The sequence below is a fragment of the Ictidomys tridecemlineatus genome, chromosome 14 (assembly GCF_052094955.1).
Source record: "Ictidomys tridecemlineatus isolate mIctTri1 chromosome 14, mIctTri1.hap1, whole genome shotgun sequence".
Lineage (NCBI taxonomy): Eukaryota > Metazoa > Chordata > Mammalia > Rodentia > Sciuridae > Ictidomys > Ictidomys tridecemlineatus.
The window spans coordinates 307,313-321,159 of record NC_135490.1 but is presented as its reverse complement, the minus strand read 5'-3'; the positions used below and the strand labels follow the sequence as shown (position 1 = coordinate 321,159).

The 13,847-nt window shown below is 51.7% G+C and overlaps 1 protein-coding gene across 1 annotated transcript in view; it reads left to right on the top strand.

Moving 5' to 3' along the window:
* The window catches only part of Erich1 (glutamate rich 1), a 136,719-nt gene extending 128,834 nt beyond the window's left edge, over positions 1 to 7,885 (top strand). The window contains exon 7 of the mRNA XM_078030723.1: positions 7,666 to 7,885. Within this exon, the coding sequence (XP_077886849.1) occupies positions 7,666 to 7,862 (197 nt within the window). The 3' untranslated portion in view covers positions 7,863 to 7,885. The remainder of the gene's footprint in view (positions 1 to 7,665) is intronic.
* Positions 7,886 to 13,847: the final 5,962 nt, after the last annotated feature.

Sequence of the window (13,847 nt, the reverse complement as noted above, 5' to 3'; positions counted from 1 at the left end):
CCAGATGACCCTCCAGTAGTTTATGGTGTTGGGAAACCTTGTAGTTCAGCATGAACACCCCTCTTGGCTTAAACCAATCAGTTCAAACAAATCCCCCTTTTGTACTGACCAATCACCCCTACCCAACTTGCTCCCGCCAGTGAACGTGCTAATCAACCTTGAGAGTTGTTTGACTCTCCCGCGGTGTGTGATGATTTGCTGTGTGATGTTGTGATGCATAGAGTATCCCCCAAAACCTACAAAATCTCACTGAACAAAGGAGCAGGACTCACTCCCTGGGACCGCTGCATCGGGAACGGTTGTGAGTCCAGCTCGAGCTTGAATAAAGACTCTGTGTGCTTGCTTCGGATCGGCTCCTGGAGGTCTACTGGGGTCCCACAAATCTGGCATCACAGAACCAGCTCTGATTCTGTCCCCAAAAGAGATTTCCTAGGACTTCCACTCATGGGACGATAACCAGACACTTTCCAAATTCCTCAATTAAAACCCTACTCATCGTATGTAAAAGTGAAAGACCCCCGTTTCCCTGTCCAAGGAGAATCACACGAAACACTGGCTGCAAAAGCAAGAGGGGTTTATTGAGACACAGGCGCCTGCGGGTGCCCAGCAGAACCTCAGCCGGAGCTTTGGTGAACTGGCACACCGGGCTTGGGGATACAGAAGTTTTTATAGGGTAAAGGGGCAGTTTAAACAATAGGTTTCTTATTAGTTAATTTTAAACCCAGCATATAGGCTACCTAAAGGGCAAAGTTGTTTTTCACTTTATGTTACTGGAAAAACCACATAAAAGCTACATGTTTGCACTCTGGTCCTCTTCTTCCTGCTTATTCAGGCATGCCTTGGGACCTGGTTTACACCTAACTGATTATCTGAAAAACACCTCTGGTGCCTGCGTAGGTTTGTGACATGCCTCGGTGGTTTTGCAACTAGGCCTGACATTGTTGGGCTGGGGTCTTTCAAAGGAATGTAGGTACATCACCCTTCTTGGTCATGTGTAGAGAAGGAGGGACGGCTCTCAGCCCACCTACGGCCCTTGGAACTGAAGAAGCCAGGGCTGCACACGGAGGTGTGGCCTGTGACAGCCCCTAAAGCCTGCCCCTTTCAGCCGATTGCCCCAAGGGCAGCCCGCAGCCACGGGACCTCTCACCGTCTGCAGGAGGTGAGTGGACCACAGGGGACAGAGGGAAGACAGGTCACAGCACCAGAGGTGGGGCCGAGGACATCATCCGACCCTGCAGACCCCAGAAAGACAAGTGCTCTCCAGCGACTTCACACAGAAATCCGCCTTCCATGACGTGGATGGCGCTCTGAACGCACAGACTTGCACAAGTCTCCACATCTGGAATGAGCGATCCCAACAGCCCCATCTGTCAGGCACACTGAAATTGTTACCGCTGCTGACCGGTGACGAGTCCTTGCTCCCCCGATGTTGAAGAATAACACCAAAGAAGCAGAAGAGGCAAGGTCAGAGTAGAGATTAGAAGTTTATTAAAGGACAGAAGAAAAGACTTCTCCTGGAGGAAGAAGGGGACCCAGGAGGTGGAATCGTGGAAGTGCGGTTGTCTCCCTTTTTATAGGTTTGGTGATGGAATGTAGGTTGGAGGGCCCCAGGGGTGGGACACCGGTGGGCCAAAAGGGCAGGAAGGACTTTTGGGATGGGCTTATCACTTCTCTGGGATGGGCCATCTCCAAATCTGTTGGGGGCTGTTCATTAACACTTCTTTGAGGTGGACTTTGGCCATGAATTGTCCTGCGTTTTCCCTGAGTCATTCCCAGCATGGCCTCCATTTTAGATTTCACTCGGTATTAGACCCGACTTACCTAACTACACTGACTACCTAACTTTAAATCTGGCTTCAAAATCATAACGTGAAATCTCCAGGTTCAGAGGGTCTCACTGGAGAATTCGACCAAGTTTTTGTAGGATTTTTTTTTTTAGTTGGACATGACACCTTTATTTTATGTTCTTATGTAGCGCTGAGGATCGAACCCAGCATCTCGCACATGCTAGGCAACCGCTCTGCCGCTGAGCCACAACCCCAGCCCTGAGTTTTTGTAGAATTAACACCAATTCCATGCAATCTCTTTCAGAAAATAGGAAAGAGAATACTTCATAATTCATTTTTTTAACTTTATTTTATTTTTATGTGGTGCTAAGAATCGAACCCAGGGTTTTGGACGTGTGAGGTGAGTGCTCTAGCACTGAGCCACAACCCCAGTCCCTCATAATTCATTTTATAAAGTTAGTATTGCCCTGATACAAAGAGACAGTATACAAAAAGAAAACTCTGGGCTTATATCCCTCATGAAAATAGATGCAAAAATTCTTAACAGAATATCAGCAAATACAAGTCAGTAATAAAAAGCAATCACACTTCAATAACCATCATAAACACAAAAATCCACTGCATTTCTATACACCAGATGTGAACATAGACACCAAAACTAAACGTAGAACACCATTTATGATCACTAAAAAAGCGAGTTTGAGAGTTACGCGCCACACAAGGTCCCGGGGTGCTGAGATGGCTGCCCTGACGGAAGGTCCCACGGAGGGAGCGCCCTGAGTGATGCTGTGCAAGACTCACCGAGGCGCCAGGGTCTCAAACTGAGACACAGTCCAGCAGAATCCCTATCAAAATCCCGGCCGTTTTTTGAGATATAGACCAAATTGGGCTGTGGATGTGGCTCAAGCAGTAGCAGGCTCGCCTGCCATGCGTGTGGCCCGGGTTCGATCCTCAGCACCACATACCAACAATGATGTTGTGTCCGCCAAATACTGAAAAATAAATACTAAAAATTCTCTCTCTCTCCTCTCTCACTCTCTCTTAAAAAAAAAAGAGAGATATAGACCAAATTATTCTAAAATTTATATGGAAAGTAAGGAACTGGAACAGCTAAAGACAATTTTGAAAACCGACTCATCCTGTACCCTACAGAGTCAGGACGTGGCTTTTGTGGAGGAACAGAATAGAGCCAGAAAGAAACCCCGTGAGCGTGCCCGACCAACTTCGGGAAGGAGGCCGTTCCGTCCAGGAGGAAGGACCGCCTTTCCACGGTGACCCTGGACACCGCCTCAAGGCCGCGTGAGGATCCCGGGGCTCAGCGGCGGAGCTGGCGTCTTTCCTCGGTCACGGCGTGGGCAAGGGCTGCGGCTGGCAGCTGGCGGGGCCAGGGCTGGGGGCCCTGCTCCTGGTGACCCTGACTTCCCTGACCAGGGCCTTGTGTGTGAGGAGGTCTGACTGGGTGTGTCCAGGGGACACTGGAGGCTCGCGGCATTGCCCCAGCGGTTGTCTGTCTGTGTGGACCTTGCCCCTGGAGGCCGTGCCACACAGGGCGCTGGAGTGCACATGTTGCAGAATCACGTTGTCAGGAATCACATGTCTACACGATGATGTCTGCTCCTTCTACTGTCTTTCCTGTCCCCACACCCCCGCCCTCCTTCGCTGCCCTCTACCTGATCTAAGGTAACCCCTTCTTTCCTAGTGCCCCGCCCCATTGTGAGTAGCATCCACATATGAGGTAGAACATTTGGCCTTTGGTTTTCTGGGATTCCGCCCACACTTTTATTGTTACTTTCCTTATGGAGCATTGTTTTATATTGTTGATCCCTTAACGGAGCCTTCCCCAGCCTTATTTTGTATTTCATTTAGAGACAGGGTCTCACTGAGTTGCTTAGTGCCTCACTTTTGCTGGGACTGGCCTCCAACTTGCAATCCTCCTGCCTCAGCCTCCCAAGCCACTGGATTATAGGAGTGTGCCAGCTGGCCCAGCTCCTCTGAGATTTTCTTGTTGTTATTATTTTAGTTGTAGATGGACACAATACCTTTATTTTATTTACTTATTTTTAAATAAATAAAGTACTGAGGGTCAAACCCATGCCTCACACAGGCCAGTCAAGCGCTCAGCCACTGAGCTCCAACCCCAGCCCCATCCTCGGAGGTCCTGAGACGCTTCAGGAAGGGTGCCTCTGGTGTTGTGACCCCATTGGCCCCTCTGTGCCTGTCTGTTTCTGCTCTGTGCTTTCTTCTCTGGTGAACTGCAGACCCCCCGGGTCTTTCACATTTCATCTCATGTCTGGCTCCAACGGCTTCTGCTCAGTGCACCTTCTCCCTGAGACCCATGGCCTCCACGTGTCCGGCTCACTGCAGAGACACAGGCCCTCTCACTCCCTAGAGCACATCAACTCACATAACCGTGAGTCCCAGGGCCTGAGCACAAGTCAGTCCCACACAGAGAGCAAGAAGCAGACTCTGCACAGTTCACAGTGAGCATGTGCAGAGGCCAGGCCTCTGGCACTCAGCAGACGTGCGTCGCCCAGGAAGCGCGGCTTCTCTTAGAATGAGTCCCTGAGACTTTGAGCACCGCTCGCTCGTGGTTTACCTTCTCTCCACTGGGTAACATCATGAATCATGCTTGGGGAATGGACGGGCAGAAAGCTTGGAGGAGACTTTCTCCTCCAGCATCATCCACGGGGACTTTGGCCAGAGGAGAGGAAGGTAGTGGCAGGTGAGGTGCAGGGTTCTCTGTGGTGCCTGGCACCTGTGGTGGTGGTCGGGTTCAGTCTTGGCAGCGAGACTAACGTCCTTGTTCCCCACCCACTGTCCCCTGGGGCTTCTCTCCCGGTGTCACTCTCCACGGCCCCGTCTCCAAAGCAGCAGCCAGAGCTGAGTCCTTTGCCATCTTTGACCTGATTTCCCTTTCACCACACCCAAAAAGCTCTCTGCTTCATCCCGCCATCCAGTGAAGCCCACTTGCCATATAACGCATCCCCAGGGCAGTACCGGGCAAATGTCATGGGGCCATCCTCCACTGCTGCTTAGGGCTGGGGCTGGCCTAGCGTGCCCTCCGTGAACTACAGAAATAAGGAAAGGAAACTTCCTTATTTCCAGAACCTCGGGCAGACCCCAGCCGCCTCCCACTGGGTGGCCGAGGGGGGACAGGAGCAGGGAGGTGAGACAGGAGGAGAGCTACAGCTCATCCAGAGACTCTTGCTTTTATAAATGTGACTTTTCCCTCCGCCTCTTTGTTTCCATACCTGAAAATGCCCGCTTGTCCTTATTTTGCAGGACACTGCCCCACCAGACTCTCCCCGTGTTGGATCCTACCAGATCTCCTTTTATCAGCTCCCTGATTCTGCAGGGCCTTTGTGTGTGTGTGAAATTCCCCTAGCATCCAGTGCATTCACAATGTCTCACGGCAGTGGTGACTCCAGAACCTTCCATCTCCCCAAAGACAGCCCTGTCCCCACCCCCAGTCACACCTGTGCCCAGGATCCCCCGCTCCTGGCAGCAGTCAGCCAGCTCTCGTGGATCTGCCCCGCAGGCGTCCGCACAAGTGGAGCTGCGCGGCCCATGGCCTCTCTCTCCCAGCGTCCAAGGCCAGCCCCCGTGGTCCTGTGTCCACATCATTTCCTCCTTTTTGTGTCTGAGTGATCATGTCCCTTGATTCTATGGAGAGACCATATTTTGTTTCTTCTTTTGTCAGTTGGTGGACATTAGGTTGTTTCCAACATTTGGTGCTGAAAATAATGCTTCTATTGACAGGAACAGACAGATGTCAGCAGTCGATTAAGGGAATAATTTACAAACTGGGCCCACTCACTGTGCTGATTCTCACAAGTGCTGATTCTTTCTTTTAAGAAAGAAAGAGAAAAAAAGCAATTTACACGCAGCTGTGTCTGGCTTAGGACATGCAAGACTGAAAGCCAAAATGTTGGGGAAAAACCACAGTGGGGGACAGTGAGGGCAGTGGGGACCTTTGTGACCCTTCAACAGACCAGATGCCAGAACTCAAGGAGAGAAGGAGAGTTCCCTGTAACTGCGACGTCTGTAAGAACCGGTTCCAACTGGAACCAGTCAGCAGGGGCTACAGCAACCCAGAGTGTGACCTGGAAGTGGGACGGCGGCAACCTCCTGTCAGTCAAGAGGCCACTGAGGGGACCCTCCTAGAAAACTAGAGGGACCCTAGGGCAGGAGGGGCCTTCCGTCTGCTCTCTGAGAGGTGACGTGAGGGCAGGCCATCCCTGCCTGAGTCACCTCTGAGCCATTAGACACGGCCTTCAGGCGGGGCCCGTCATGGCGGTCGTTGCTGTAGGTGGCTCCATTCTGGGTACAGGGCCGAGGCAGAAGGACTCATCCTTGTTTGTACCCGTAGACCACCACCATCTGCCCAGTACCTGGACTCAAAGTGGAGTAACTCGGGTTAGGCCCAGCCTAAAAACTGCTGTTCCTCCACCAAGGGGTGATGGGGGAATGCAGATGCGGGCTTGCCTGCTCTCACAGCCACTTTCCCTGCACCGACCCGTCACTCATGCCTGGTGCCGTGAGAACGGGCAGGTCTAGGCCCAGAGCACCACGTGCGTGTGGTTTCTCTTGGAAGCTGTGTTTTCAGTCTTCTGGGGCATGCGCTCCAAAGTAGACGTACAGGGTTCAATGTCAATCGAGTGACCCCTCCTGTTTTCCACAGCAGGCCCCCAGTTCACACTCCACAGCAAGGTAGGCAGGCTCCAGTTCTCCACAGCGAGACAACACTAGCTGTCCCCCTTTTAGAAAAGCACATGGGGGGGTATAACTGTCCTGGTGGGTGGAAGGGGTCTCCCATTGTGGTTTTGCATTTTCTGATATCTAATGATGTTGAGCATCTTTTCATGTGCTCGTAGGCCATTGTAGATCTTTGGGAAAATGTATCTCAATACTTTGCCCCTTTTTAACTGGGTTGCCGTTGTTGCTGTTGTTGTAAGAGTTTTTATGGTTTCCAGGTACTAGACCCTTATCAGATGTGGAATATGTGAATATTCTCTCCCATTCTGAGGTTGTCTTTCACTTTCCTCTTTGTACCCTTTGATGCACAATGTATTAGTTTGATGAAGATCAGTTACCCATCTTTTTTTTTTAATATTTATTGTTTTTAGTTTTCGGCGGGCACAGCATCTTTATTTATTTGCATGTGGTGCTGAGGATTGAACCCAGCGCCACGCACATGCCAGGCGAGCGCACTACTGCTTGAGCCACATCCCCAACCCCTCTTTTTGGTTTTTGCTTGTGTTTCTGGTGTCATATCTAAGAAACCATCGACAAACAAGACTGTGAAAATCTACTCCTGTTTTTGTCTGAGAGTTTTGTGGGTTTTGCTCTTCTGTTTGGGTTGATTTTTATGTATGACAGGAGGGAATGGCCTAAGCTCCTTCATCTCCAGGTGGATTTCTAGTTGTCCCAGAGGCATTTGTTGAAAAACTCTTCTTTCCACAGTGAATAGTCCTGCACTTCTTCAGAAGTTTAGACACACAATTTTAGCACTTGTAGATAATTTAATCTCCCCTTCTCTAATTTTTATATCCTATTTTGTTTCTTTTATCTACGTGCACCATTGCTAGTATGATATTATCTAATAAATTGTGCTGGTATTGGCCATGTATATGAGAATGTGAATGTGCTTCATACTAGAAACAGTGGCAAGAAAACACTCTTCTATCTCATTTTAAAGAAGGTTTAAAAATATACGTACAGTAACTGTGACATGATTTTTTAAAGCTACTGAGATGCACTGTCCCCACAGACACTCTTAAGAACCATCCTGAATTCTTGATCACTCCGCACTAGTTTCAGATCTTTGTTCCTGGTCTTTATTTTTGAGTTTTATTTACATCTTAATTGATATTTACAGGTGAGATGGGCTGTGCTGGAGGTCCCTGGGAGCCTGGAAGGAGCAGATGGGGAGTGGGCCGGACACAGAGCTTGGCCTGGTCCCCAGGAAAGGACTTCTGGTGTTCCTGTCCTGCTCCGGTCAGCTGGCTCTCCGCACTGAGCTGTTTCCCAGAGGAGAACTTCTTCAGGTCAGGCATCCCGTGTTTGGAAATGTAATAATAAAATTTACAGTAAACTGGGATGGGTGCAAGGCCCTCTGGACTCTCTGTTGCACAGAGCCCCTGTCCACCCACCGTGCTGCTCCAACATGAGCTTCCACACGCATCGCGGCGAGGCCGCTCAGCCACAGTGGGACAGCTGGGCCCACATCCTGCCTCCACGTGGTGGCTGCAGCGTGCCACAGTGGTGCATACACATATGTGCACACACAGTCACACGTGTACACGGGTGCACACTGACTCTCACGTACTGATTACAGCAACACAGCACACTGACAGACGTGTACTTGCTGACGCACTGACACACACTGATGTGTGGGAAGGTAGGTACAGAAACACACACGAACCATGGGAGGAATGATTTTCTCTTCTTTCATTGGTTTCTTGCTTGCTTGCTGTTTCTTGGGGGGGGCGTACTGGGGATTGAATGAAGGGGTGCTTAACCACTGAAACACCTTCCCAGCCCTCTTTTATATTTTATTTAGAGACAAGGTCTTACTGAGTTGCTCAGGGCCTTTCTAAGCTGGCCTCAAACTTGCAGTTCTCCTGCCTCAGCCTCCCGAGTCTCTGAGATGACAGCCATGTCACCATGCCTGGCCCTTTTGTAGTTCTTAACCAGGACTCCCTGAAAGCAACAGAAGTAGACCAGTATGCTCACAAAGAAGAAAACCCAGAGAACGTCTCACATCTACAGAGTCATCTTTGGCTGAAGCACAGAGAGGAGGGGGGCCCCGGGGAGGGAAGAGCCAAGGACAGCGAGATGGCTTGGCAGATGGAGACGGCCTCCCACAGGGCGACTTTCCAGAGCCCTCGGACACTGAGCCTGCCCTGGGATCGTCAGTGCCCTCTGCGGTGTGTCTGCTGCCGGCAGTCATGTTTCAGGGTGTTCTGTTCTGAGCCCCAGCAGCACCCACACAGAGGCACACTCTGCCAAGTGCTGGTCATCCAAGCCTGGGGAGTGCCTTGGGTCCAAGACAGCGGACACAATCACAGGTCACTGTCCCTGAGGCTGACCTGTCACCATGCTACCTCCCTGCAGCTCCTTGGCCCTGAACCTTGCTCTGGGGACACCTGTGGGGTATGGGGTGTGGAAATACGGGAAGAATAATCACCAATAAAGCCAGGAGAGACTATGGGGGAATGTGCCTTTAACACACAGACAGGAGATGTGGAAGCCACAGGAAATTATTTTTAAGCCGAAACAGTAGTTTCAGTCTCTTCTGGATGTTTAGACAATTGTGCTTGAATGAGGACGGTTTGTGATTATTCAGCCCATTTTCTCACCCCTAAGGATGTTAAGAGTTAATTAATGTAGTGGGAGTAGCACAGAGGAAGGCGGAATGGTACAGAGAGGCTCTCCTTGCCCACTTTGTAGCAAAAGACAGACCAACAAGAGAAGCGACAGCTCATGATCTACGTGACAGACTTCATCAGGGAGCAAGGGACTGGTGGCACCCACACCTGTGTGTTTTGCGCTCAGGGCTGTGGGAAACTGGACAGCCGTGCAGAGTGGGGTGGATCTCTTGTCAGGGGCTGGGGATGGACAAGGCTCTGGGTCCTTGTCCTTCTCTGTGCCCTGTGTCTGAGTTGAGGCAGGAGGAGGTGAGAGACCTGCTCCCTGGAAGCCCAACCAGCCAGCGTCCTGGACTGGATCCTCTGTCACCTGCAGGAATCGGGGGCTCTGCAGCCGGGAGCAGGAGTCCCATGAGAACCTGGGCTAGGATCAAGCCCCTACCCTCTGTCCTGCTTCCAACCTAGGACCAATCAGAGAAAGCCAAACACACTCTGCCAAGGCACACCGAGGTTCCCCCAGCGACTTCACAGCCGCCGGCCACAACCTCACCAGAGCCGGCTGCCCTTCCCACTGGGGCCTCCGGGGGTCTCTCAGTTCATCCAGGTGGCGGCTCTCTTGAATGACAGCCTCTGGACCTTCCCATCTGTGTGGGTCCTGCTCATTCCACCCTCAGGAATCCACAACTAAGTGCAGAAACCTCGGCCACCTGGGGCCCGGGACACTCCAAATGATACTTGTTGATGGATGCATCAAGAGCTCCACTGTACGGCATGGCTCTGTGTGACAAGGCCGCAGCCTCCTGATGCACCGTCTTGCAGGATGGGCCACTTCTAATCCCTTGTGCATGGGGTCTAATTTGGAGAAGATTTTTTCCAAAATAATGCAGCCGGATTCTGAGGTGTATCTGTAGCCAGCACTTTTTAGCAATAGGTTAAAATGGGGATATGAAATCGTCTCTTCCTCCTACAGAGATGTCGGCTGGCCACAGGAGGGTTCCATTCTGCAAAGAATTTTAACAGGTGGCCCATGTTCCCTCGATATGAACAGCATTAGGGAATCTCATTAGTGTCCTGGAAGAAAACGAATCAATGGGTTTAGGAATACTGCCCGCCCCGAACAGTGGCTCATGCCTGTAAGCCCAGCAACTTGTGAGGCTGAGTTAAGAGGATTGCAAGTTTGTGACCAGCCTAGCAACTTAGTGAGACCCTGCCTCAAAATACAAAAGGGCCAGGCTGTAGCTCAGTGGTAGAGCACTTGCTGCGAGAGCCCCAGATTCCACCAGTACCACAAAAATAAAATAGAATTTTAAAAGCCCTTAACACTGGCTGCAGGAAAACAGCACAGAACATAGCGCCCACTTGGCTAGTTGGTATCACGCATCCGTAGTTGTCAACCACTTCCGAGAAGCCAGCTGCCCCCTCCGTGCCTCATCTCTGCACTGACCTTATGGAGTGGTTCCCGGGGCCATTTAGACTCCTGTTCACGGGTGGCGGGAAGGCAAATGCTGAAAGGGCAGCCGCCGACGCAGGTCAGCCGCACAGCCCTGCTGGGGCTCTCTCCTGGCCACCAGTGGAAAAGATGGGCTCAGCCACTGACCCTGACTTCAAACTGACACCCAGGGACCTCAAGAGGCAGGTGTCCCCTCTGCAGCAAGGGGACTTGCCCAGGGTGAACAGGAGAGCAAACACAGGGATCACACTTTGTGCCAGGTATGGCCAGAGGAGGATGAGATGACCGCAGAGTGAAGTGGTGCTTCATAACACAGACGCATCAGGGAGGAGATCTTCCCATCTCAGGAAGTGACGTAGATCAGGATCCATGTTTTAGAGGCAAAGTCTCCCCACTGAGATAAAAGTTTCCAAACTGAGAATGAAGGCAGTGGATCACGCAGGGCCCAGCTGGGCAGTGGATGGTGCAGGCCCAGGTGGGCAGTGGGTGGTGCAGGCCCAGGTGGGCAGTGGGTGGTGCAGGCCCAGGTGGGCAGTGGGTGGTGCAGGCCCAGCTGGGCAGTGGGTGGTGCAGGCCCAGGTGGGCAGTGGGTGGGTGCAGGCCCAGGTGGGCAGTGGGTGGTGCAGGCCCAGGTGGGCAGTGAGTGGGTGCAGGCCCAGGTGGGCAGTGGGTGGGTGCAGGCCCAGGTGGGCAGTGGGTGGTGCAGGCCCAGCTGGGCAGTGGGTGGTGCAGGCCCAGGTGGGCAGTGGGTGGTGCAGGCCCAGGTGGGCAGTGAGTGGGTGCAGGCCCAGGTGGGCAGTGGGTGGTGCAGGCCCAGGTGGGCAGTGGGTGGTGCAGGCCCAGGTGGGCAGTGGGTGGTGCAGGCCCAGCTGGGCAGTGGGTGGTGCAGGCCCAGGTAGGCAGTGAGTGGGTGCAGGCCCAGGTGGGCAGTGGGTGGGTGCAGGCCCAGGTGGGCAGTGGGTGGTGCAGGCCCAGCTGGGCAGTGGGTGGTGCAGGCCCAGGTGGGCAGTGGGTGGTGCAGGCCCAGCTGGGCAGTGAGTGGGTGCAGGCCCAGGTGGGCAGTGGGTGGTGCAGGCCCAGGTGGGCAGTGGGTGGGTGCAGGCCCAGGTGGGCAGTGGATCACACAGGGCCCAGGTGGGCAGTGGAGTACAAGCATCTCATGCTCACTGTGCCAAGTCTCTTTTTTTTTATTTTAGCATATTCCTAATGACTTTATTTTAATGTTTCTATCTATACACATTCATCTTTGACCCAATTAATTTGTGTCCTGCCAGGAATCATAAACAAAAGGTATATGTGAAAGAGAAGGAATTTTTTTTTCTGTGTAACTTGCATTTTATTTATTTATTTATTTTTTACATACATGACAATAGTGGAATGCATTTCATTCATTATTACCCATTTACAGCACAAGTGTTCATAACTCTGTATATAAAGTATGTTCACACCAAATTGTCATTATACACATACTCTTTTTTTGCATTACAATTCTTTTTTTTCTTTACCATACGATTTATTTTTATTTATTTTTTTAGTCATACATGACAGCAGAATGTATTTTGACATGTAATACATACATGGAATGTACATACATCAATCATATTGCCTGTTCTATTCTGCTGCCCTTCCTATCCCCCTACTCCTCCCCTCCTCTCCCATCCTTTCTCTCTATCCAATCTAATTGCATTACAATTCTTAATACACCTATATACCACGATTTTTCATATCTCTGTATATAAGGCATGTTGGCACCAAATTCAAATCTTCATACATAAGGCATACATGAAGGGCATCTGAGTGGCAGGCCACTCCCCTTGTGCTGGGCCTGTGAGCGGCAGGATTGCTTACCCTGTAGGCACAGCGCCTGAGCATGAGGCCACAAGTTGGGGTCCCAGCACTGGCTCCATGGCCTGCTCCTCCATTGGTGGCCGCAAGGACAGTTGGCAGCAGTGGCATTGGTGGCTGCCTATAATCTGCTTAGCTTCTACCGAGTATATCTACACGGTAACTATGCAATGAAATCCCCCTGCTTCCAGCTTGGTCTCCCGGGGTCTTGGTATGTGACTCTGCAGCCACACTCTCCTCTATCTGTCCCATGGACCTCCTCACTGCACGCAGAGCTCCTCCTTGGATGCCTGCCTCCTGCTGTCTTCTAGGGCAGAACTTGTTTTCCTGTGTAGACTTTCACGGATTCATGTTTCCCTTTGGCTTCCTCCCCACCCAGTACGAGCGACCCTCCTGCCTGGTGTGCACACCTGTTTCACTTTCAGTGATCAACTTAAAGTGATTCTCTAACTTTCCAAAGACCAATCAGACAGCCCTGCCATCAGGAGGTCCTCAGGGTGGGAATAGAAAGGGCTGACTTTGTGAATTAGAAAATCTAAGTTGCTGCCTGTGTGAAAATATCACTGTGATTTTTCTTTGTTTGTTTTCATTTTCATTCAGAAGAGGATTAGGTCACAAGTAAATCAGGGGTACCTCCAGGACGAGGACACACACTGCGGCATCAGAAGGGAAGGAAAGCCACCGGGTCCCCCAGCTGAGGAAGGTCCTTCCCACCTGCCCCTCCCTACCCCTCTGCTAAGAATCCCTGGAATGTGTCCCTTTAGGCTGGGGAAGGGAGGCCCTTTTGAAGTCAGACCAGATTGGGCGGGTTTTATAAATCTGTGGGTAGATATTGTACTCACAAAGGAAATATCTACAACAATGACATAAACTGCAAAAAACCTGATTCCACACCTTTCCTGCGGGGCTGCGATCTGTTAGAGCCGGCTGCTGTGGAGCATCAAGGAGTGTGCCCCGGCCTGGGAGTCCCAGGCTCAGCTTCCTGAGGAGGACTGGAGTCCAGCCTCTCCCCAGGAGGCTCAGGAGGTGTGAGTCCCTGTCAACCAGTTCCTGGGGGAGGGTGCTCTCCAGGCCAAGGCTCCTCCTGTCCCCTCACTGTGTAGCTGGTGCTGAGCTGTGGGGAAGGTGTGGGGCATTTCCCACCATTCCTCCCCTCCCACTAGGTTCCTCCTGGGTGGGTCTGCTGAGTCCCAGACCACATTCTTACTGGGAGGAATAACTGGCCGCATCCAACCCTGAGCAGGACTGAACAGCAGTGACCCCATGATCCCCAGGCCACATCGTCCACCAGGACCAACTGTCTCAGTCACTGCAAAGCCCTGACCCTTGCCTGGGTGAGCCTCTCCAGCACAGCCACGTAGCAGTTGTCAGGTCAGGCACCAGTGGTCACCAGGA